Consider the following 27,135-nt stretch of genomic DNA (forward strand, 5'->3'; position numbering starts at 1 on the left):
CCAATAAATTTCAGCTGTACATTTTAACAATAAGGTATATATATATATATATATATATATATATATATATATATTTACACTGTATGTTCATATCCCATAGTTAGATTTCTTTCTTTCACCACATAGTTGAACCCTTTTACCCTATTTAACTCCAGCTCTACCCTCTCCCTTAGGGTGGAGAGACATCTTTAAGAAGGAAAAGCATGTATCAAAAACAGGAATACGTAAACAAATTAAAAAATAAAAATCATATGATCATATCAATAAATGCAGAAAAAGCCTTTGACAAAATACAGCATCCATTTATGATCAAAACACTTAACAAAATCAGTATAGAAGGAAAGTACCTTAACATAATAAAGGTCATATATGACAAACCCCCAACATTACACTTAATAGTGAAAAACTAAAAACCTTCCCTCTAAGATCAGAAACAACGCAAGGCTGTCCACTATTGCCACTGTTTTCAGTATAACATTGGAAGTCCTAGCAAGTGCAATCAGGCAAGAAAAAAATATAAAAGGGATCTAAACAGGAAATAAAAGTCAAACTGTCACTATTTGTGCATGACATGATTCTTTATATAGAAAACCCTAAAGACTCCCCAAGAACACTTCTTGTTTCTGAATACAAAACCAATGTTGAGAAATCCATAACGTTCTTCTACTCTAATAATGAAGTGTCAGAAAAAGAAGTGGAAAAAATAATTCCTTTTGCAATTGCAACAAAAGAATAAAATATCGGGGAATAAATCTAACAAAGCATTTGAAGTACCTATATAATAAAAACTACAAGACCTTATTAAAAGAAATAGAAGAGGATACAGAAAAATGGAAAGATATTCTGTGTTCTTGGATTGGAAGAATCAACATAGTTAAGATGACTTTATTACCTAAAACATTATATAGATTTAATGCAATCCCCATCAAAATCCTTTCAGCATTTTTTTAAAGAAATAGAACAAAAAATCATCAGATTTGTATGGAAGCACAAAAGACCCAAAATTACCAAAGTCATCTTGAGAAAAAAGAACAAGCCTAGAGGCATCACTCTGCCAATTTCAAATTATACTACAAAGCAACAATAATTAAAATGGTATAGTATTAGCAGAAAAATAGACACAGACACCAGAGGAACAAAATTAAGGTTCCAGAACTAAACCCATATTGTATGGGTAAATAATTTTTGACAAAAAAGCCAAAAACATACAGTGGAGAAAGTAAAACCTTTTCAATAAATGGTGCTGGGAAACTGGAAAGCCACCTGCAAAAGAATGAAACTAGACTGTTATCTATCACAATACACCAAAATTAACTCAAAATGAATTAAGGACCTAAACATAAGACCTGAAACACTAAGATGCATAGAAGAAAACATAGGAACTAAACTCAAGGACCTTGGACTTAAAGAGGATTTTATAAATTTGACCTCAAAGGCAAGAGAAATAAAAGCAAAAATAATTGAACAGACTACATCAAACTAAAAAACTTCTGCACAGCAAAAGAAAACATCAACAGAGTAAAGAGACAACCATCTGAATGGGAAAATATATTTGCAAGCAACACCTCCGATAAGGGCCTAATATCCAAAATATACCAAGAACTCATACAACTCAATAACAACCAAAAAATTAACAATCCAGTCAAAAAATGAGCAAGACACTTCTCTCTAGAGGACATACAAATAGCCAACAAATATATGAAGAGATGCTCAATATCACTAGTATTAGGGAAATGCAAATCAAAACCACAATGAGGTACCATTTCATACCTGTTAGAATAACTATAATCAACAGGACAAGTAATAAGAAATGTTGGAGAGCATGCAGAGAAAAAGGAGCCCTCATACACTGCTGGTGGAACTACAAATTGGTACATAGTCAGTATTGAAAACAGTGTGGAGGTTCCTCAAAAAACTAAGAATTGATCTACCATATGATCCATCAATTCCTTTACTGGGTATTTACCCCAAAGGCAGGAAAACTCATATGGGAAAAGATATTTGCATACTGATTTTCATAGTAGCATTATTCACAGTGGCCAGGACATGGAAGCAACCAAAGTGTTCTACAATAGATGATTGGCTAAAGAAGCTGTGGTACATATATGCAATGGAATTATACTCAGCCATAAGAAGACATGAAATACTGCCATTTGCAACATCATGAATGGACCTCGAGATCATCATGCTAAGCGAAATAAGCCAGACAGAAAAAGTTGAAAATCACATGATATCACTTATATGTGGGGTATAAACCTAAAAGCAACAAATGAACAGGACAAACAAACAGAGACTCATGGACAGGACACAATAGCCTGGTGGTTTCCAGAAGGTGAGGGGAGGGGGGAGGGCAAAGGTACATGGGGTAAGGGGGGTCAAATATGTGGTGACGGAAAAAAATCTAATTATGAGTGGTAAACACACAGTATAAATATATATATATATATGCCTTACTGTGAAAATATAGAGCTGAATCTTATTGGATTTCATTAACTATTGTCACCATAAAAAATAAATTACTGTAAGTAAGTAAGTAAATAAATAAATACATACATACATACATACATACGTACATACATACATAAATACATAAATAACAGGAATAAAGAATGGTAATAACTGTGTTCCTATCAACAATTACCTCAAATGGAAAATAATTAAAGGCTCCAACCAAAAGATAGAGTGGCTGAATGAATAAGAAAACAAGGCCCCTGTTTATGCTGCCTACAGGGGACTCACTTTAGATTAAAACACACACACAAACTAAAAGGAAGGCGATGGCAAAAGGTATTGCGTTGATAGACCTAGAGGGTATTGTGTCGAATAAAATGGGTCATATAAAGAAAGACAAATACCACATATTTTCATGTAAATGTGGAATCTAAAGAACAAAAATCAACAACAGCAACTATTTAGAGGGATACTAGATGGATGGATTTGAGGAAGACAAAATAAAAGGCAAAGGGGTTAAGAGGTACAAATGGATAGTTACAGAATAGACATGGAGATGTAGAGTGTAGCTTGAGGAAGGCGATTAATAATGTAACAACTATGTAAGGGGGAATAGGAGTACTAGATTTAGTGGGGTGATCACTTTGCAAGTTATGCAGATCTTGATCACTATGCTATACAACTGAAACTGGTATGTTATTGTATGCCAACTATAATTGTAAAAAAAAGACTCATTGAATTGTACAGTGTAAATACAAGCAAATAATTGTCTATTATATTTTAATAAAGATGAAAAAGCACTACCTTTTAAAATAATCAAATTAAAAACCTCTATTCGTAAAGCTCTACATTAAGAGCACACCACAGAGTAGGAAATGATTTTTAGCTATATCTAAATAGCAATTAATTAGTATCTAGAATGCACATATTACTCCTACAAAAACAAAAGAGAAGGGCAGAAACTAAGAAAAATGAACCAAAGGCTTTAATAGACACCTCACAATACCAACAAGCATATGAAAAGATGTTCTACTTAATAGTCTTTCGTGCCTAAAAATTATAAGTACTGTGTGATACCACTGCACATCTATCAGAATGTCTAAAATGAAAAAGATCAGTAATTCTGAATGCTGATGAAGTGTGAAACAAATAAGACTTAGACTCTGTTGATGCTGAGGATAGAGGGGATGGGTGGAGATAGGATAGGGAGAAGGGGCATCAGTTAGAAGGCAATTATAAAAGCTTGGTGGGAGACAATGATGCTTGGACCAGAATGATGGCAGTGAATATGGAGAATGGTAGATAAATATATATAATTAGCCATTATCTCTCACTTTTGTCTACTGGGTCCCTTCAATATCCCCTTGACAACTTGGAGGGTCAAATATGGGCATAAACTCAGAAGGATCAGGATAATAGGTTGTTTACCACAGTTATCACATTTAATCACCCAACAACATGAGTATGTAAGAATGAGACTTACTGGGCAGAAAATTTGCCAAAAACTGGTTGGCAGAGATGAACAAACAGACCAAGTTAGGCTAAAAGCCTCATCCTCTAAGGAGAAATAAAAATACCTGGCCAAGACCCATGATCTCTGGAAGGTAAGCACACTGCTAAATGATCACTGTAATCAGCCACCCATAATGAGGTTGAACCAAACTCTGGTTTAAAATTGATTCTTAACCTCAGTCCTGATTGAGTAGAAATTGAGAAGTAAATTAATCAGAACTTAAATTACACTTTTAACCTGGACATAGTAAAAGTATCATGAATACAAGAATCACATTTATGGAAGAAAGGCATTCTCCAAAATGCAAAGCTGACACTGGCGATGAGTGTGTGAGAAACCCTAACCAACAGCCTTGATACAAAATAGTATTTTTAAAAAAAGTTTTTTAAGTCCCTTGTTATAGGCAACCATCATGTAAACACCAAATCAGTTCTTTTGTTGGTTAAACCAGTTGCTGAATTCTTTTATGAAAAGAACTCAGGAATGAAAAGCAACTTAAAAACGCAAGGGGCATTTCTCAGAGGTACTGCCACTGGTTTTCAGTTGATGCCTGAGGCTCACCTATTGAGCCCAGAACTCAGAGGCACACAGTTTGATGTCCATTAGCTAGAGTATTCCTTATACTTGTCTGTTAGTATCATTTTGCAATAAGATAAAAGTGGTGGTTTGAGAACAGCAATAAAACCCAATGTCTCTTGAGTTCTCATGAAGGAATAGAGTGAGCTAGGTGAGGGGATGGCTTAGCACATCCATTCGTAGGATCAGGGTGTGCTGGAACCTGTTCATGTGGGCTCACTAGAGCCACTGTGCACATTTCTTCCCAGCTCTACTTTTAGTGAAGTCAGCCATGATGGGAATATTTACACCAAGAAAATTGACAAACAGTACAAATTATAGTTGGAATTGGGAGTCCCTCTTTCATTGATTGCAATTAGTTAAGCTAATGACACACTATAGAGCTGATATCAAATATCATAGGTGGGCTTAGTGTTTGGGAAAATCTATCTAAGTGGAATTTCAAGCATAAAGTTTAAAAAGAACAGAAACTACGTGCAGATGAAATGAACCATAGAGGAAGATCTAGGCATGAGGAAAGGTAGGGATCAGAAATAGTGAAACAGGCAGGTAGGGGATGACCCAAGAAAGTTCAGAGATGGGATGCAATTGTCCTTGCCCTGTCTATACACAAACTGGCCATATTTAAAAGAGTGAAAAGAAAATAGGCAATCAGACCAAATAATAGAAATGGTTAAATTCTGGGATTTAGTTAGCTGAAATTCCCTTCAGCAAGACCCATCTCTAACTGTGATCCCATTCTTTTGGAGACCCGAAGAACAGGTTCTCATCTCTGCCTACATTTAGCTTTTCTTACAAGAAGTAATGGCTATGCCCCAGAGACAAATCACAGGTCATGTCATGCTGAAATTTATCTAGCTATCCCAGCCTTTTTTTGGTGCTTTGGGGAATTAACTTGGAATATTTAATAAAGAAATATAAAGAATAGCAAATGTAAACAGCAGTATTTTTATTAAATTCATTGGGGTAACACTGATTAATAATCTATACATTTCAGGTATACAGCTTTATAATATGATATGTATATACTCTATAATGTGCTCACCACCCCAAGTCTAATCTTCTTTTATAACTTTGTATTTGATTCCTCCTTTATCTTCTTTGTCCTCCCCCATTTTTCTGCCCTCTGGTAACCACCATACCATTGTCTGTATCTATGAGTCTTTAAAAGTTAAACAGTATTTTAAAAGTTAAAAATACCAGAGAAAATCAATAGAGTTTTTTTGTCATATTATCAATGACTTTAATTTGCAATTTTATAACAACTGAATTACTGTGTTTAGGCTATTGATTTCATGTATTATAAAATTATTATAGTAATTCCATGAATAATTAACTAATCTCACATTTTTGAGATTTTATTTTTAAAAAGAATATATTACGTATATTAAAAAATCCTACAGTAAATATTTAGACCATTAACTGTATCCATCTTTGACTAAAAGAACATTACATTTAAGGGAGGCATTAATGGGTATGTGATGGATATTAATAGATATTAGTGTTTCTGTGAGAGAAACATACTGACATAAGTAATACAGCACAAGTCTAGTGATTTACAGGCAATTGAAAAAGAGAATATAATAAAGCCCATGGATAATATGAAAGCGTAAAAGGCAAGTCTTGATGGAGTTAGCAATAAGCTTTCAAACCTAGCTAACAAAATTGAAAGAATATTTGAGAAATAGATATTTTATATACCTGTCAAACCACACACATACACATTTAGAAAGATTGATAGATGATAGATAGATGATAGATAAATAGATAAATGATAGATAAATAATCTTCTTAATTAAGCTTCCTCAATTCAATGGAGTGATACAATAATTAGTTTTAATTTCTTCCAGCCACTGCATTTATCAACGTCAACTATCTCTTAATGGTGTCCTTGGGCTCATTTTATAACTTTCTAGTCACTTTTAGTTATAAATAACCTAATCAAGTCTAATTACATATTCAGTTTGAATCTCTTTTCCTCTTATCCACCACACCAGATATGTTTCGAGGGTCCTGGAGTAGAAAGAAGACATACTCTGTTCTTTTTTTCCTTCCTTCTCCAGTACCTTTGAGAAGTGGAGTCATGATATGGGCATGGGAATCACTTCACCTTTTGCTTTGTGAGAATAATGATCCTATTATTGGGAGGCCAGGATGGGAAAAGGAAGCAGAGATTTTCTTAACAGGCCACCACAGTAAAGAGAGGAGGAGAGGGTCTGCCCACCCATTGTTGGCCCATCTCTTTAGATATGAGGCACTTAGTGATCTGAGTATTATTTTGAGCACACAAGTGCCAAATCTGAGGCCACACAGTTCCTGTATATTCTTTCAAATATTTGCATCCCTTCTTGTTCATTAAAACATATATATATAATATATATATAATATATATAATATATATATATTATATAATATATATATTATATATATAATACAGCAAGATAAAATATATTTAAATATAGATGAAAAAAATTAAACCAAAGAAATTCTTGAACAAAAAGTAAGATGAAGTAAAGTTAGTATATGAAGTGAATGTCTGAAGTCTCGCACACAATCTAGAGGAATATTAGGAATGACCAAAGAGAAGGGGAGCTCCTGATCTCAGAAGAACAATCACAAAAGTAGTGTTCAGCTTGGAAGATATACTTTGGTATTTTTCATATAAATGCTATGTTTTGGTTGACAGCTTATTTTATTTAGGATTTTTGCAACTACCAGTGAAAACGAATGCCTTTTATTTTTGTTTCTTATAGTATCCTTGTACAGTTTATATCAAAGATGTCTTATCCTCAGGAAATGATTTGGGTAGATATTTCTTTATTTTTAATTTTTTGAATAATTTATATAAGATAGAGATCTCAAGGAGTTCCAAGAAGTTTTGATGATGAACATAGGGATGCACAGATCTTTACAAATTATTGTTTGGTTTATTTTGGATAAATACCCAGAAGTGCAATTGATGGGTCAAAAGGTAGACCCATTATTAACTTTTTGAGAAACCTCCAGACTGTTTTCCATAGTGGCTGTACCACCAATGTATGAGAGTTCCCTTTCTCTATATCCTCGCCAACATTTGTTCTTTGATTAATTGATAATAGTCATTCTGACATGTAGGAGATGATATCTCATTGTAGATTTAATTTGCATTTTTCTTATGATTAGTGACCTTGAGCATCTTTTCATATATCTATTTCCTTTTTGGAGAAGTATCTGTTCAGGTCTTCTGCCCATTTTTTAATTGGATTTTTTTGTTGTTGTTGTTATCGTCGTTTTTGTTGTTGTTGAATTGTATGAATTCTTTATATATTTTGGGTATTAACCTCTTATCAGATGTATCATAAGCAAATATCTTCTCTCATTCAGTCGGTTATCTTTTTGTTTTGTTGATGGTTTCCTTTTCTGTGCAAAAACTTTTTAGTTTGATGTAGTCCCAATTGTTTATTTTTCTTTTGTTTCCCTTGCCTGAAGAGATATGTCCAAAAATAAATTACTAGTAGCAATATCAGAGAGATCACTGCCTCTGTTTTCTTCTAGAATACATGTTATATTTTTATAAACACTCACACACAGAGACCTTGCTTCCCACTCTGCTTAGCCACAAATAAATCTCAGCCTAACTTTGTGATAGCAGTGTCTATAAATAAAATCAATAATATTCTATTTTGTACCTGAGGATTTCCATATCTTGATATGGAGGTGGTAGAGGCTCAGTCAAGGTCCAGTTTATTTGCTTTTATGCATAAAGAAAAACATAAACCTTCCATATATCACAAATTTATAAGAGCAGTCTTTATAATTCAAAGCTGTTAGATTCCTGACAGTTACAAGGCTTGTCTCTCAGCAGTATTGTCTCTAGCACATCTTAGGATAGAGGCAAGCCACACACTGCCTAGCAGGGCAAACTTTTCCTATTCCTAGAGTCCAAGGGTACCATTTCTTAATAATAAACCCTATAATGTTGCTGGAGAGGGAAAAATTGCTCTCCATTTAATTATTCTCAACCTTTCTTGACTTCCATAAGTATGAGTGAGCATAAATGAACCCCTACATGTCTGCTCTCTCAGACTGAGGTTACTTTTTCTCATAACCATTCCTAAATAGCTAAATACAAATATTTTTAAAATCATATTTAATATGTCTCTTACATTTCCTATAACTATTTCCTCATTTTTTATTATAGTATCACTCTCACATTGATATCCTTATCGTCTTAGTTACATTAAAGCAATAATAGGTCCCATTATTTGTCAGCTATGATCAGTAAGGATCTTTCTACTTCTGGCACTATATTCCCTTTCTACTCAAGATTCTACCATTATTATTCTGGATTATCATGGTTCACATGAATGACTCATCTCGGATCCTAATTTCCTCGACCTCTTAAATCTCATTGACCTCCACTTCCATTCATCACCAGCTAGCTAACCATTCCAATACTTACCTAGGGCTTGTTAAAGTGTCACAAAATCTCCAGCTCTCTCTTTAAAACCTACTATCCTTACATATGCAACACCCTATTTCCACCACTCTGCTTTTTAATCACTTTGGGGCATACAGTCACTCAGCCCTTCTCTTTATTCCTAACTCATTAGTCCTCTAACATGCCCTCATTTTTGGGAATCCAATCTTGGGAACTTATGGTCTCTTCCTCTTCCACATGCCATGGCTCTTATTGACATTTAGCCAGTTCCCAAATTTGTCACCCTTTCCTCCTTGCCTGCCAGGCTTCATCCTCTTTTTCTCACTTGTCTCACTTCATGAGCCTGCTTCCAGGCCTAAACCATCAGTGGGTCACCTCTTCAGCATTACTACAGTGACTTCTCTAATATGAAAATCTGAGTATGTCATTTGCATGATTCAGATCCCTCAGTTTTTCCCAGATGCCTTGGGATAAGTCCAAGCTCTGGCCAGGAGGCTGTTCACCATGGAATCTTACATCTATTCAGTTTCATCTCACAACATGACTCCCATTATGATCCAGACATTATGACCCAAACATAGTGAGTCACCCACAGTTCCCAAAGGGACCCTTGTACTCTGTGAACTTCAACCCCTTGCCCATTGCTCTCTCTCTCCTTGGAATGTTCTTCATGCCTTCTTCATATGGACAATGTTTATTTATTTGTTAAGACTGAGTAAAGGCATCTCATCCTATGGAAAGTTGTCTCTACCTGTCCTCCCCAGCACCATTGCCACCCCTCCTCTCTCTACCTGTCCATAAGGTGGAGCCTTTGGGGTTCTTACTATAGCTTTTTCTGTTTTGTCATTTTCTATCTGAAACTTAAGACTGTGAGCTCTTATAGAGATCTATGGCTCCAGCACTCCAACACTTAAGGGTGGTGATTGTGTCACCAGCTCCCAGTTCAGGCAATTCTCAACAAGTGTGTGAATGAATATACAACATTTCCTTTTTCTGAGCCATGAGATCCTTTATTACCACACTCTTCTAATCTCTGTCTCAATTGCCATTAAGAAAGTGCTGATAGCTTACATCATTACCAATTAACATTTTGTTTAGTTAGCTACTTTGATTTTTTTTAGTAAGTTGAATTTAAGGAAGTTCTGTTTATAGATCTACTTCATATCTTTTCTGAAGCAAGATGGAATATAATAAACAAAGTGTCTTATTTATATAAATGACCTATTGGTTAACAATGCAAGCCAAAATAAATTATTTCTCTTCACATATTGCAACACCAATCCTAATATCTCTTTGAAAAATTGAAGATAGTAGGCCTATATCAGTGCTTCTCAACAAGGGTAGTTTTGTTCCCCAGGGGACATTGGGCAATGTCTGAAGACATTTTTGGTTGTTACAACTTGGTTGGAGGAGGGAGGGATGTGTTACTGGCATCTATTGTGTAGAATCTCACGATCATCTATTGCTGTTAATAGAAATACCAAACAAAAAAAATAAACTGGGGTTTGCAGATATGTTATAAATCATTGAACTAAATATTTGGACCCCAAAGAAAAATTTAGATTTGATCTAAGGAATATTTTTCTAGCAATGAGATTATTCAACGTTAAAATGAATTGTTACTGAGAGAACTGTGGTCTTTTAACTTGGTTGCATAGTAGAGTAACCCAGGAAGCTTTAAACACTACAAGTGATCAGCTCCACACCACTGAAAATATAGTTTAATTAGTCAAGGATGGGACCCAATAATGGGTATTTTTGTGAAAGCTCTCCAGATGATTCTAATGAGAGCCAGTGCCATCTATTAATGGCCTAAAGCTAAAATAAGATTCCCAATAATAGAAAGTTTACTTTTAACCAAAAGCAGGCTTGACATTGAAGGAATACTGTATGTGTCTTTCCAACTCATGCCCTGACATTGGATCTTATATAGCTTTCTTCCTGCAAATGCTGTCCAATTGTAAGAGTTCCAACAGTTGGTACCTAAAATGCAGCCAAGAAAGAGAATTCATAATTCATTGCTCTAGTGGAAAAATGATCTTTGGAAATTTACACTCTGACCCTTGAGACACCAGGAGTTTCTTTGTTTAGGATAGTTTCATAACTTATGCAGCTATGAACAGCCATATATTTATTGGTTGATCCAAGCATGTGTTGAAGTTGCTCTTAGATGCTCACAAGCAGACAGAAGAGAATGAAATGGGAAATGGCCAAACCTTAGACCCCTAAGAATGTCTGAGATTGGCTCTTTTATTTATCACATTGGTTTCTTTTATGAGTGAACTAGGATGCATGGAGATAAAAATTCCAAAAATATCAGAGGGCTTAGAGAAGAACACATGTTTTTTTTTTTTTAATCTTTTGCTTATATAGGTTACAGATTTCTCTTTTGACCAATAACAAGGCCAGTTCTCTGAATAGAAAGCCAGAGTGATTATTCATAGTAGGAAAATTGCAGCTTTTGTTTGCGTGGTAGACGTTTGAACCAGTCCTTATGGATTACTACAAACAGCTGTACAGAATTATTGGCCAGTAAGGGTCAATTAATTGAAGTAATAAATGTGAAGAAGTCCCATAATTAGACGATTAAAAGGAGGAGACAGTAAAGGATGGGGCAGGTAGAGTCTGTATAGAACAGGAATGGAGAGAGAAGAATGCAGTTTAATCTAATTTGGCATCAGCCTTATTTCTCAGTTTACCTTTGGAGAAGCTTAGGTTCAGAAAGGTTATGAATGAGAAAGCCAACAGGTTAGATGTGCAGAACTAAGAATAAAAGCCAAGTTTACCTCACTTCAAAAGTTGTTCAAAGGCTTGAATTAAAAATGAAGTAAGCAGAGGTAAAATCCGTCACACTGAGCCTAGGTTCACAGGTGCAAATAGCTTGCTCATGATTAGACAGATGTTTATATTTCAGAGCTGCTCACTTGTTCTTGAAAGAACCTGACCTAGCTTGAGGTTTACATACACTTCAATAACTGGGGCATGGAGATAACGGCCTGGTTGGGCAATGTTGATGCCTGGAACAGAGGGGCGAACATGTGAATATAAGCTGAAAAGGACACCTTATGGAAGGAAGAAAGAACTCAGGAGTTGCTACCAAGAGTGTGTTTTGATAAACTGACTTCAATGTTCCACGCAGGCTACTCTTGTTTTAATAAAGGCAATTAAGGTTTTCATTATGAAAATAACATTTGCTAGTCATAAAAAGAAATGGAGAAAAACATGATCTTACTTTATTAAACAACTGCTATTAAAACTTGTAATTCTCAACATCGTTCTTAGCAAAATCTCTCTAGATATGTCTCCTAGGGAAAATGCAACCAAACAAAAAATGAACAAATGGGACTACATCGAACTAAAAAGTTTTTGCACAATGAAGGAAACTATCAGCAAAATTTTAAAAAATATCTACTGAAGGGGAGAAGACATTTGCAAATGATACATTCAATAAAGGGTTAATGTCCAAAATATATAAGAAACTCATACAACTTAACATCAAAACCCCCACACATAATACAATTTAAAAAGTGGGCAGAGGACCTGAATAGACATTTCTCTAAAGAGGACATATATATGGCCAACAGACATGTAAAGATGTTCAATGTCATTAATTATCAGAGAAATGAAAATCAAAACCACAATGAGATATCACCTCACAACTGCTAAAATGACCATCATCAATAAATCAACAAACAAAAGTTTGTGAAGATGTGGATCTAGGGAGATTCTGGCATATAATATGATTAATCCTATAACATATCTATTTTATTTAAAAAGAAAAGAATGTATTTGCAATATTTGCCACATTTTTGTTATAGATCTCAAAATATATTTAACATCCAAATATTCACTTTACTACAAGGGAACCCTCCTACACTCTTGGTAAGGTTGTAAATTAGAGCAGCCACTATGGAAAACAATACGGAGATTCCTCAAATCATTAAAAATAGATTGTAATTCCAATTCTAGGTATTTATCAGAAGAAAACAGAAAAACTAATTCAAAAAGCTATATACACTCCTATGTTTGTTGCAGGATTACTAGTAATAGTAATAGATAAGGAAGCAACCTAGATGCCCATCAATAGATGAATGGATAAAGATGAGAGGTGATGTGTGCGTGTGTGCACACACAAATACACACAAACACACAAACACTGGAATATTACTCAGCAATAAAAAAAAAAATGAAATCTTGCCATTTGTGACAACATGGATGAACCTACAGGGTACTACGCTAAGGGAAATAAGTCATAGAAAGACAAATACCATATGATTTCACTTATATGTAGAATCTAAACAAACATAACAAATAAATAAACAAAACTGAAAAACACCCATGAAAATAGAGCATGACCTGAAGGTTGCAAAGAAGAAGAGGGTGCGAAGATGGGAATAAAATGAAAATAAAAATAAATGTTTAATAATAGGAGAATTTTTATTATACAGTTAAAAGTTAACTAGCCTAAAAGTTGCTTTATTACTGTATGTTAGTTTATAGCAGAATATATGTTTTAAATGTTTATTTTTTTATTAGTGCTACAAAACAAATTCCTTTAGTAATTAGAGGCTCTAACGTGCAGTAAAGTGAATATTTGGATGTTAAATTTATTTTGAGATCTATAACAAAAATGTGGCAAATACTGCAGATACATTCTTTTATTTTTAAATAAAATAGATATATTATTGGATTAATCATATTACATGCCAGAATCTTTCCAGATCCATTTTTTGGTTCTATGTTAAAATATTAGTTTAATATAGTCTTAGTGTGATTAACTTTGGTATATTTCATTTCTTTTTTTAAAAAATTTTAATTAAGTTTATTGGGGTAACATTTATTAATACAATTATATAATTTTCAGGTGTGCAGATACATTCTTAATGTCAGGTTTCAATAGACTGTCTTACAAAAAAATAAAATAAATCATATTTAATTTCACACTTAATGAATTGCCTTCCCTAAAATTAATTAAATTTCTTGGAAAGAGAACTATGCTGGAAATCAGAAATGTGTGGTTTCTGTATCTATAAATGTATCAGTTTAGGATGTTTTTGATGAGAAAATGAAAATTGACTTAAGCGATAAGGAAATTTATATAATGAATACAATTTTTTTTTAAATTTAATAAAAGCTGGTGAAAATCAGCAAACATTGTGAGTTCTCTCCTAATTTGGACCCTTGGGATAAGGCTAACCTTTCTCTCAGTCACCTCACCTGCTGTTATGGCTTAGCAACGAGGGTGGAACTGGGAATAAGAAGGAAGGAAGGTTTGTTGCAGAACAAGGGAGAAGTAAAAGGAAAAAAAAACACTTTTAATTCTTTCTCGTCTTTTTTCTATTCATATCGTTTGCCAGAGCCAGAGCCAGCTGGCTAAAGTCGATCAGTACCTGAAAGAGGGGGGTGAAGCCTAAGAAAAAAGAAGATAGGAAAGCGCTTCGGGAGGGCATACAGTCAAAGCTGCAGCCCCGTCTTTATTTAGCACAGCCTTTATATAAGTTTTTGGATACAATAGCAGAGTACGATAGCACAGCACAGAGTACAATGGCAAAGCACAAAGTACATTACCATAGGAATGCTGACATTTACATAAGTTCCTATATATCCTTCCCTCAGGGTAGAACATTCTTTTCTGGGCTGTAAAACCTTCCACTATCTTAAAAGGGTTTCTTTATGATGCAAGTCTCCCCACCAGGGTCGGTAATGTTTAAGTTAACATCTTGCTTCCTAGAACCATTGTTTAAGCAGTCTCAGCAGCTGCTCCATGGCTATCAGCTACGTGACTTTTTCAGTGCCTCAAAATGGCTCCCAACAATCATTTATATTATTGTAATTATGAATTATATGTTTCCTGTCCTTATCACCTAGCATTATAAAAGAAGCATTTTTCTATCTTATCATTTAGTGTGTTGTGATTGTATTGTATACATATGTATAATCATAATGTTATTATAATTTAGAAAATTATAAGCTATTGAATCATATGCATATACTATAATGTACCTAGCCTATTTTGAGCATTTAGGTTAGGAGATCCATTATACTACACTTCACAATGGAATGCTGTACCAAATTATAGAAATTTTGAGGTCCTGAGATGGTTATGGGGGCTGGATCCTCACTCAGGTCTTCTTAGAGGATTTGATCCTCAGGCTTAGCATGTCCATTAAGTCTGTTTTGTCAGTATCAGGAATGATTGGTTCTTAGGAATTGTATACAAGTAAACTAAAACTAATTTATAATGAAAATTAAAAGTTCAGTTTGGAATGCACCCCTCCAGGCATTTTCTCTGTAGTCAAGGTACAAATCTCACTCTTCATATTCTTCTATGCCTTGCTTTTTCACTTAGTTTGTCAAGTTTCTTTTCATGCCAGTGCATATTTCCTTTGTTAATTACAGCAGAGTTCTCTGTCTCAAAGATTTAAGATTCTTCATTTAGCTGGTTTCCTATCGATAAATACGTTTGGCCTCTCTATTCTAGTCTTTTGCTGTTGTTAATAATGCTCTGATGAACATTCCTATAAAATATATACTTGGCACACTTGTGCAAGTTAATCCAGAGGGAAAATTCCTAGAAGTAGAATTCTGCTTTAAAGGGAATCTGCAGCTTAAATGACAGTAAATACTGCCTATTCCCTTCCCAAAGTTCAAATCAATTTACATTCCCATTGATAGAGTGTGCGAGTTCTTGTCTTTTCCTACTCTCAAGAACGTGGGGTATTATTAATCTTTTTAAATCTTTGCCATTCTAATAGTGAAAAAAAAATCTTGAATTGTTGAATTAAAGTACATTTTCTTAATTAAGTGTGAGCTTGTGCTTTTTTTAACTTTAAGTATTTTAATACCTTTAGTCAAGTATGGTGAGACCTGAGTAGCATTCTTTCTTTTTAAGGTGAGTTGATTTTATTATTTGAGTCTTAGAAAATAACCTTACTTTTAAGCACTGAAGAAGCACCTCATTGTTGCCATGATGTATTTACTGAATAAACATGGCTTGCAGAATTTCTAAGGCCTTGATATATATGTTGCTACTGGGATGTCTTACAATAACTTCATCCAAGGCAGATAGACTGGAAATTGGCCAGACCTCAAGCCTCTCAGTTAATTGATGTGACATATTATTTCATTGCAGCAATTCAGCTTTGTGTCATTGCCCACTGACGTGCTGGAAATTGAAGTGAAGGACAAGTTTGCCAAGAGCCGCCCTATCATCAAGCGCTTCTTGGGAAAGCTTTCGATGCCAGTTCAGAGACTCCTGGAAAGATACGCTATAGGGTAAACATGTGATTGAGACTTCAGTTTACTAGGCTTCAGCCAGAAGACTAAAGGAGCCCTCAAGCTGCAGCAATATAGTCTCAAAGAAATTCAATCTAAAATGGTGTTAAATTTCTTTGGCTTTTCTCATTATGATGCTCAAGCCATAACATTAAATTAAACAAGCCCTTTCCTTTCCCCTTGTTTGTGTATCACTGGTTAGTGATGCAAGATGATAACAATTCTAAAACACAATGTTGAAAGAAGCCTTTAATGGAGAATTTTTTAATACAGGTAAAAATTAAAATTTGTTTTATGATGAAGAATATTATTTCATTTGTATGCTTTCCTTGTGTGTAGGATTTAATCATTTGTGACAATTCCATAACAAGATGAAATGCTGGGTTACTAGCGTACCTTAGAAAACTTTAGTATTTATAAGAATATGCTAAATAATATGTATGAAATTTTAAAAGCATGAATTCTCATTGAATGACAGCAATTATGTTGTTCACATAATTTAGTTGTATATAAAATATATTTCTGTGTTTTATATCTTTTACGTTCATGTCCATTCATGGTTTTCATTAAAGTGAACCCTGAGCAGATAAAACCTTACATGTAATATGCATTTTCTTAGGTAATAGCAACTATATTTGAAAACACTAGGTATAGCTCTCTGGCCATAAAAGTATGCTTCAATACAATGTGACTCTTAGAATGATATCAAAGGAATGAGAAAGATTATGTAGAATCTCCAAGTGTCTTAATTTTTTAGAAGAACTTTGGACTCACTAATGGTTACCACAAGGACATTTAATCAGAACATTATAGGACATGTACAGCTGTGTGTACAAAGACATGCTGCTAACTCTCAAGCCAAGGGGAGCTGACATCATGGAGCTACAGCCATGTGTCAAACAGTGTTTGCCCTTTCTATTCATGACTGTAAGGATTAAACAGACAAACAAACAAACAAAACATGTACATAAAGAATATAAAGCAGCTCCTGGCACATGGTAGGAACTCAGAAGGGAATGATATTCCTTGTGATAATTGTTATTTAATTTAGTCTTCATTGTAAGCTGGGACTGAGGTGCTATCATCATTCCTCCATATGCTTAAGTAAGATAAATAATTACCTATTTGTGATTTAGGTAGGCTAGTTAGTAATGGAAATACAGCCAGAATTCAAATCCACATCTGCTTCTCTTCAATGTCCAAATGCCCTCTGCTGCAACAGGCACCTCAAAACGTTCTTGGGATCAATTTTCAAAATGATCATTGACCATACTTTTCATTTTTCTTCTTTGTCCTACTGTCTTCTTTCATAGCTGTAACACTTCTGCCAGAGGGTGCATTGGAAGCCGTAAAGAAGGTCTAGGTAGAATTTTTTATACCCCAGTACTGAGCACACCGCTGTCTAATGTGTATTAGAAATTCATTTAGTGTCTATTGAACTAAACTTCCCTCCCCGTGCTCACTACAACCCCAGAAAGAACTCATAAGCTCTTCCATGTTGAGCACTTTTCATATACCAAAGCTGTTGCCTCTTTTCTTTACCTAATTGTCTTGCCAGAATACCTCCCCTACCAGAACACCTCCCCTACCAGAACAAGGTAAGCTATGATTTTTCCCACAGTGTTCTTGCCACACAAGAAAAAGGAGAAACACATATTAGATTATAATTGAGCTTAAATGCTAACTAAAAGGAAGCAACAGAGGTGCTTTCCTCTTACTTTCTCTGATGGAATAATAGATCACTCCCTGAGGTCTGGGTGAGCGAATCTTCCTTCAAGGACTGCTGCTTTCCATAGACCATGGAGACCACTTCTGCAATGCTGCCCATTCTAGAGATGTCCCAATGTAGAAAAGGGGCTTTGGGGTGATGGCCACTGAAGCAGTGGCCAATCAGGCCTGGGCCATGGCAGAACCTCAGGGTGCATCCAAAACAAAAGCAAATCCACTTCACACCACAGCCTCCCTATGCCTTCCACAAATACAATTCCCATATCCTCTTACCCTCAATGCATTGCTTTGGAAAACTTTGTTGTATCTTCACTCACCATCTCCCTGCCTTCAGACGTTTGCTTCTCTTCTCCCCTCTCCAGTCACAAGTGTACTCTCATTTCCAATGCCCCCTTGATTCCTTCACCTATAGCATTTCAGCCCTCAGCTGGACCCCTGCCTCTTCTGAAGTCCTCTAACCTCAACCACCTCAGCTTCATGTTAGAAATACCATTGGCTACCTTGAACTATTATTTAGTGGTGTTGCTTTATACTCTCAGCCAGATATAAGCTTTTTTAAGGCAAGGACTATGATTTACATGCTTCGTATCAACTGTAGCACTTTTTCCATGGCACAGACTAAAAACATATTTGTTGAGAATGGGGTAGAAAACAAAGGGAAAAAGTCTGTAAAGCAAATGCAAAGCATAGTAAATTTAATTTTTGTTTAATTGTCTGACTATCTTTAGGCCTCCCCTGATTTCAACTAAGTTTTAGATTCAGGATTGTCTTTCATGGTCATAGCAGACCTACTTCATAATATTGACCAAAGCCCTTTATAAATAAACAATATAGCTCATTCTAGTTTTCCTTTTTATAAAGCTTTATTTAATAGACTTCCAAGGAAGTTCAAATACTAAACTATGGCTTACCAAAAAAAAAAAAAAATACTAAGTCAGTGGACCATTGGAATACATGTTGTTTGTTTCATAGCACTGATATTTTCTGAAAAGAAACATTAAAACACTACCAAGCAGTGATTTATCTTTTTATTTGAATGTCACAAATGAATAAATAGAATAAATACAGAATCACCTGAGTAACAGTTGGTTTTGAAATATGTCCTTGTTATTACTGGAAACACAGGATTTATTAATTCCTGAATATCTCAAGATAGTTACTCTTTCTATTCATTCCAAGGTAAGGGTTAGTGTCTTCTGCTGAAGCTACGTATTGATGAAACTATAAAAGCAAAGTTTCAGGTTCATTCCCCTGGATAATTTTCTTCTCAGGAATTAAGAAATTACCTTGAGTGGGCAGAGAGGATGGTGCCAGAATCCAAGTGAGAGTTTCAGGGTGTCTGTGTGGGACCCTGGGGTAGGTGTAATTGGAAGTCACAAGCCAGTGAACACAGCACACAAATCTTGCTTTCCTCCATCCTGCAACAGGTCCCTCTCTGAAGCATTCTACAATGTCTCCAGTAACCATGACAGCATCCTTTTTTAGACATTATGTATATATACTGCAAACATGAATCTGTTGCTAGCACTGTCCATTATTAAGCGTGTATTTGGAAAATGTCAACATGCATAGAAAAAGCAAGAAAAAATATCTATGTCTTTTTTTCTTTAGAACACAGGTTGGAAAACTTTCCGTAAATGGTCCATTAGAAAATATTTCAGGCTTTGTAGGTCATAAATTCTTTGTCCAAACTACTCAACTCTATCATTTGCATCATGATAGCAGCCCTAGACAATAAGTAAACTAATATGCATAGCTGTGTTCCAATAACATTTTCATTGGTGGAAACTGAAATTTGAATTTCATATAAATTTCATGTGTCACAAAATATTACTTTACTTTTGCTTTTTCTGCAACTATTTAAAAATGTAAAAAGCTCATGGCCATAAAAAAAAAGGTGGTGGGCCAGATTTGACTCATGGGCTGCATTTTGCTGACTCCTTTTACAATATTTGATAAGAATATTCTTAAAGTTTTTTATTGCTGTTGATCAGATGTACATCTTGTCTTTACCTTAGGACTCTCTCATAGGTACCTGAGCAGATCTTAATAGCAAGGCTGCCCTGGGTATCACCTGCTTGTATAGTCTTTAAAAGAAGAGATATTGACCAGATCTGTGATAGTGCTTATTTTCTTCTAGGGATAGAGTGGTCAGCTACACACTTGGACGCAGGCTTCCAACAGATCATGTTAGTGGACAGCTGCAATTCCGATTTGAGATCACTTCCTCCATCCATCCAGGTATTTTCAGTATGAACTTTATGTCTTATCCTAGCTCATGTCATGGTGTGGTATCTTTCTCTTAAATATAATAACAATGGTTTCTCCAGACATTTCCTAGGTTTTATGATTCTCTGTCTTTTCTACTTGAGACCTAGAAGTCAGTGATCTCATCCGAAAGCCAGGTTCCTGTCCCCTTGATAGGGAGGGTCCTTTTCATTATGGTGACCAAAAGGTAGAGGATTAGACAGTGAAGTGGGGATTGACAACAAGCCAACATGGGTATAGAGTGATATCTAATTTATTATTTTATTTCCAACACCCACATCATAAGTGCTCAATAGGTGTTTAATTATTGCATATATAAATGAATGAATGAAGAAATGTGGACATGAATAAATTTGGTACTTGTCATGTTGTTGAAGAACTATGCAACAATGAATTTTTACAATACCACAGGAAAAAAAAAACTATCAACTGAACAGAAAATTTCAATCAAACAGCATTCAGTTTTTCATGTCAAAATATATTTCCAAATGAGAATGATGAGAGGCTTCTAATTACACTTTTGCTCTTTTCTTGCAACCTCCATACTAAGTGAAGATCATGCTGAAAATTGTTTGGTTCTCTTAGGTCACTTATGAGTTGCTGTTAAAGCTAATGATGCCTTTGAGAACTCAGTGTCTGAAGTTTATCACTGCTCACTCATTAAGCTCTAATTTCACTATTCTATGCCCAATATACAATGCAGATTGTAAGAAAATATCTGACTGTTTTTATCTTTCAATTTTAACCTTTCTGTATTCTGAGAATAAAACTGACTCTTCCTTCAGTATATCAGTAAGGACAGCCTTATTGCACTAGTGTGTTTGAAATGGGAAGTTCACATCTGGGGGAGATAGAGGTAAACTATAGCTGCAACTCCTTGAATAGTTGCTTGGTGTGGAGACTTGGTTAATCTTCCACTCAATAATCTCCAAATATTGGAAGGCTTTTAGTCTGAATGACTGGTTTCTTCCATTATCTAGCTCTTTTCTACTCTCTAGTTGCCTGAGAACCCAACTTACCCATTCTGTCATTCTAGGGGACGCAGTCATACAGAATATGCTGTAAAGTATAATTAACTTTGCCTGAGATTAGCAAGAAACCATAAACAGCCCTCCCCCATCTCCGAAGTCTTCTAAGTAGGACACATTGTTGAGTATCTCCTATGTGCCTGGAACTAGGGTAGCATTAAGCTTTGGGTATTTTAACCAAAAATTGAATTCCGTTGAAACAGAATTCAGAAATATATTATGCCTGCAAATTTTCATTAACACAATAAGAACTTATTCTTTTTTCTCCCCAAGTCCTATTGGGGTACAGTCCTATTTTTGCCTGTTGTCCTGGCTTTATTATTAATAATGCTCCCTTTTACTCTCAATCATGTCCCTGTTCAAACAATAAATTATATGGTCACAATAAAGGGAATACAATCAAGCACTTGGGAGGGAGACTAGCCTTTTTTTTTTTTTCAGTCCTATCACCTATCCCCATCCTCCTATTCCCTCCCCTTTGACAACCACAAGCTTGTTTTGTACATCTATGGATATTTTTGTCTTGTTTATTTGTTTTGTTTTGCTAGATTCTACATATAATAAAATCATATGGTTTTGTCTTTCTCTGACTTATTTCACTTAACATAATACCCTCTAGGCCCAATCATGTTGTCACAAGTGAGATTTCATTTTTTTTTTTTATTGCTGAGTAATACTCCATTGTGTATATAAACCACATCTTCTTTATTCATTCATCTATCAATGGCCATCTGGATAGCTTTCATATCTTAGCTATTATATAATGCTACAGTGAACATATAGGCACATATATCTTTTTGAATTTGTGTTTTTATGTGGAGAGCAGGTTGTAAACTGACAAGTTCCTTGCAATCTGTGAGGCCAACCAAGGGTTGTCTTACCTCTACGAATCCTCCTAAGAATGGGGAAGTAGGAACTAATCAGAGAACAATGAACAATGCGGTGTTGCAATGCAAATGATTGTAGCAGGGTGTGTAGGGTGGGGATAATCTATGGAATGCAAATGATTATAGTATGATGTGTAGGTTGGGTGGGGATAATCTTATTTTAGCCAGCAAATGTATGCTCTTGTATAAAAGCCACTTGAAAAAAAAAAATCACTCCCTACTCCATCATCAGTGGATATTGGGCCTCCTGATCCCAGCTTTCTGTCTTCTTTCTCTCTCAATCTCCCACCATTCCCACTCAGAATTATTTTCCAGGGCCGCACTGGATGTGGCAAGATTTGCCGCTTGCTGGACATGGCATTTTTGTTTTCTTCAGATAAATACCCAGAAGTAGTATTGCTGGGTCATATGGCAGTTCCATTTTTAATTTTTTGAGAAATCTCCATACTTTTTTTCATAGTGGTTACACCAATTTGCAATCCCACCAACAGCACTGAGGGTTCCTTTTTCTTCACATCCTTGCCAGCACTGTCATTTCTTGGTTTTTCTTAAGATAACCATTATGACAGGTGTAAGATGCTATCTTATGGTTTTGGTTTGCATTTCTCTGATGATTAGCAATATTAAGCATCTTTTTATATGTTTCTGGCCACCTTCGCTCTGTGGAGAAATGTCTATTCAGGTCCTCTGCCCATTTTTTAATTAGATTGCTTGATTTTTTACATTAAGTTGTATAAGTAGTTTATATAGTTTAGATATTAACCCCTTATCACATATATCGTTTACAAAAATTTTCTCCTGTTCTGTAGGTTGTCCTTTTCATTTTGATGATGGTTTCCTTTATTGTGAAAAAACTTTTTAGTTTGATGTAGCCCCTTTTGTCTATTTTTGCTTTTGTTGAACTTGCCCAAGAAAACATACCCCAAAAAGTATTGGAAAGACAAATGTCAAAGAGTTTACTGGCTAGGTTTTCTTTTAGGAGTTATATGGTTTCGGGTCTTACATTTAAGTCTTTAATCTAAAAAATTTAAACTCTAAAAAATGTTGAGTTTATTTTTGTATATAAAAAGATGGTCCAGTTTCATTTTTGTAGATGTATTTGTCTAGTTTTCCCAGCACCACTTATTGAAGAGACTGTCTTTACCCCATTGTATATTCTTGCCTCTGTCATCATAGATTAATTAACCATATAAGTGAAAATTTGTTTCTGGGCATTCTAGTCTATTCCATTGATCTATACGTCTATTTTTGTGCCATTACCAGACTGTTTTGATTTTTGTACCTTTGTAGTATAATTTGAAATCAGGGAGTATGATATCTCTACTTAGTTTTCTCAAGATTGCTTTGGCTATTGAAGTCTTTTGTGGTTCCATATAAATTTTAGGATTAGTTGTTCTAGAAGAACACATTCTTATAGAATTTTTCAGTTGAGTACTGGCCAATGAGAAGCCCTCATCAACCCTTACACCCAATATCCTAACAAAAATTCCTTAGGGTGGCTTACATGCTCATGTCCCACAGAGTACACTAACACTAAATGCGGTCTTATTGAAGAAATGACATGGAGTTTTCCTCTATATCTGCAGATGATGAAGAGATCTCCTTGAGTATGGAAGCCGAGTCAGCAGAAATTCAGGACAGCCCCATGAACAACCTGGTGGCAAGCAGCCATGAGTTTCCTCTTCACTATGTACCAGAGGCCCTCAGGAGCTTGAAGCCAGAGCAGCCAAGGGAGGACAGTGCTGTGGACACTGTCCTGAAGGAGAGCCTGGAGCTTGCCAAACTGGTAGAGGAAGCGGCAGGTACCATTGAGGCAGGAGACGACCACACAGTCTCTGTGGGACCTGACAAGGTTGGGGAGACCTTGGGCCTGGGGCAAGAGGACATCGAGCCCACTCTGAGTGTGGAAGAGTTAGCCACGGGGCTGGACCTGGGAAGAGAGTTACCTCCACCGGGGCTGCTAGAGGACAATGAAGCCTCAGGCAGCAATGGGGATCCTGTGGCAGAGGAAGTGTTAACAGAGAACTTTGGTGGGAGGCAGGAGGAGGAAAAGAGACAAGTATTGGAGGAGGAAGAGGAGAAGAAGGAAGTGGAGGAAGAGGAGGAAGAGGAGGAAGAGGAGGAGAAGGAGGAGGAGGATGTGTCTACCCTTGGGCAGCCAGAGCAAAGGCTGCAGCTGCACACCTCAGTGAAGAGAAAGAGCAGGCCGTGCTCTTTGCCTGTGTCTGAGCTGGAGACCGTGATTGCATCCTCCTGCGGCGACCCAGAGACTCCACGGACACACTACATTCGCATCCACACCCTCCTGCACAGTATGCCCTCAGCCCAGGGGAGCAGCGCCACAGACAATAACAGTGCTGAGGAAGAGTCCACCCTCAAGAACACCTCGGAGAAGGATGGACTTAGCGAAGTGGACACGGTAGCTGCTGAGCCACCTGCCCTGGAAAAAAGTGGAGAGGACCCGGAGGGGGCTACTCCTAGTATGGTGCCCCCTGTCCACTCTGGTTTAGCCAACAGCCCAGTCCGGGATAGTGATCTGCTCCCCAGCACCGGGAGTGAGAGTGACTCCAGCCCCAGGCAAGGGGGAGACCACAACTGTGAAGGCTGTGACATGTCCTGTTGTAGCCCCTCCTGCTACAGCTCCTCGTGCTACAGCACATCTTGCTATAGCAGCTCTTGCTATAGCGCCTCTTGCTACAGCCCCTCCTGCTACAATAGTAGCAGATTCGCCAGTCATACTCGTTTCTCCTCTGTGGACAGTGCCAAGATCTCTGAGAGCACAGTCTTCTCCTCGCAAGATGATGAGGAGGAGGAGAACAGCGCGTTCGAGTCGGTGCCCGACTCTGTTCAGAGCCCGGAGCTGGACCCAGAGTCTCTAAATGGACCTGGCTCATGGCAAGACCAGCCGGCCACCCCCGCTGGGAGCATGGCAAGAGCCATTGACCGTCTGGAGTTCCCCGTGGCAGGGCCAAGCAATCGGAGAGAAGGTTAGATCTCAAAGCTGATCAGAATGAAAATGGGACCACCAGGGAGACACAGGTCTTACCAAAATGATTTAAAAACAAGGGTTAGAGGGTCAGTCCCAAATGGTATACTGCTGCAATGTGTATTGCCTGTCCTATATATGTGTGTGTACATTTTCTTGATTATGAATAGCTGAAACCCCACTACCTCTTGGATATACACCAAGAATTACAGCTAATGCACACATGTGAGCATGCACTTGAATGTGTGCTTCTGTTTAACAAAGCATCAGAACTGGTTAGTGTACATGTTATCCTTCCTCTCTTGGCTCCGATCAGAGCATCAAAGTTAGTATCATACGATATATGCAGAAATAAACATCATTATTAGGTGGATAATGTTTAAATATCTGCCGACTTCCCAAAACTTACTAAATGTTAGCAATAAATTTTAATGTAAGTTAAAGAACATTGATTTTACTTCTGTTTTAGAATTTAATTAGCCTGTCTACATATGGATAAATACAGCGTACACATATTTGTGGTGGTATTTTGATTTTGATTTTGATTTTTTTTGTCTAATGGAAGGGAAGAATAACCTGAATATATAAATAGCTGTGTTTCAAGTGATATTCTAATTCAAAAGCTACCACCTTTAGTTTTAAAATGTATTCTAACAAAAGATAGTCCTTCTTAGTTATGCCTTTGGAATCATATATAAAATTAATTTTCTTATTCAGAATTGGGAACCGTTTTCCAATCAAATGACGGTGACATAGGAGGAAATAGTTCAAGTCACATAACTATGAAAGAATTCAGTCATTTTAAGAGATAAAAATGTAGATTCTGCTATTTTTTCTATTCTGCTGTTTAAATTAGCCTTCAAACAAAATGTGGTGGCATTGTCTCTATATTGTAAACTCATGAAGGGCAAGAACTGTATCTTTTTCGTGTGTGAATTCTCAGCCCTCCAACAAATGCCTGGCACCTACACATTTTTACAAGAAATAAAGTGAGCACACAAAAAAATAATTTTAAGCATTGAACAATGTTCTATTCTACATTTCAGAGAAAGGATGTGTGGCAAATGTGATAAGGATAAATGCAAGAAAATTGGTAAAGAAAGAAAAACACAGGGAGGAAAACCATAGTGACATGTAATTAACTGAAGTGACATATAATACATTATAGTAGCATACAATATGAAAAGGCACCCATGAAAATGAAAACAGGATGGACAATTTCTTTAATTAACAAGGATATTTTGAATGTCTTCTTTGTTCTCGGACCAATGCTATATGCTGGAAGATAGATAGACATCAGATAACATATGGAAGGTATTTATTAATTATAACACAAAAATAATTACAGTATGAGGAGATTTGGGGTTACACACATAAAAGGGTATAATTAGGAGCTATTAGGGATGTTTTAGACCAGAGGTCAGCAAATTTTTTCTGTAAAAGGCCAGATAGTAAATATTTTAGGTTTTGTGAATCAAGGGGCAAAGGTAAGCAACTGTTTCACCAAAAGCTTACTTTTCTAACAATTTTACATTTAAAATTGTAATAACAATTCTTAACTCAGAGCCATACAAAAATAAATCTGGGTTCATATTTGTCAACCATTTTAACCTGTGGGGTATATTTTGACCACCATGCTTGAAGACAATTCATGTATTATTAATTAAAAAAATAATTCAGTGTACATTTATTTAAAAATATGTTTATGAAAGCAAAAAAAAAAAAAAAAAAATGCCAATGGCATGCCCTTGTCCAGCAGGGGAAGCCACCCTAACAAAAAGATAGGAAGGTATTTCAGAACCAGAGTGGAAGTGTTTGCAGGGCAACTTCTAAAGAAATTTCTAAATTTCTGAATTCTGCAGACTGTAAACTCAGGAAAAGTTAAGAAACACTTGCACACTTCTTTACAGTAGTCACCAGGGGCAATAGGAAGATTCCTGAGAGGGACTGTTGATCTCATGAAGGCTGCACACACGTTGCCACTTGACTTCTCAGCCAATCTT

At 36.0% G+C, this 27,135-nt stretch overlaps 1 protein-coding gene across 4 annotated transcripts in view; it reads left to right on the forward strand.

The window, feature by feature from the left end:
* HECW1 (HECT, C2 and WW domain containing E3 ubiquitin protein ligase 1) overlaps positions 1–27,135 on the forward strand; it is a 455,900-nt gene that overhangs the window by 275,729 nt on the left and 153,036 nt on the right. For all 4 annotated transcript variants that reach the window (XM_036231048.1, XM_016118948.2, XM_016118947.2 and 1 more), the window contains 3 exons: positions 16,093–16,235; positions 20,104–20,204; positions 23,733–25,133. In XM_036231048.1, coding sequence (XP_036086941.1) covers positions 16,093–16,235; positions 20,104–20,204; positions 23,733–25,133 — 1,645 coding nt within the window. The remainder of the gene's footprint in view (positions 1–16,092; positions 16,236–20,103; positions 20,205–23,732; positions 25,134–27,135) is intronic.

This window comes from Rousettus aegyptiacus, unplaced genomic scaffold (genome assembly GCF_014176215.1).
Source record: "Rousettus aegyptiacus isolate mRouAeg1 unplaced genomic scaffold, mRouAeg1.p scaffold_m13_p_13, whole genome shotgun sequence".
NCBI lineage: Eukaryota > Metazoa > Chordata > Mammalia > Chiroptera > Pteropodidae > Rousettus > Rousettus aegyptiacus.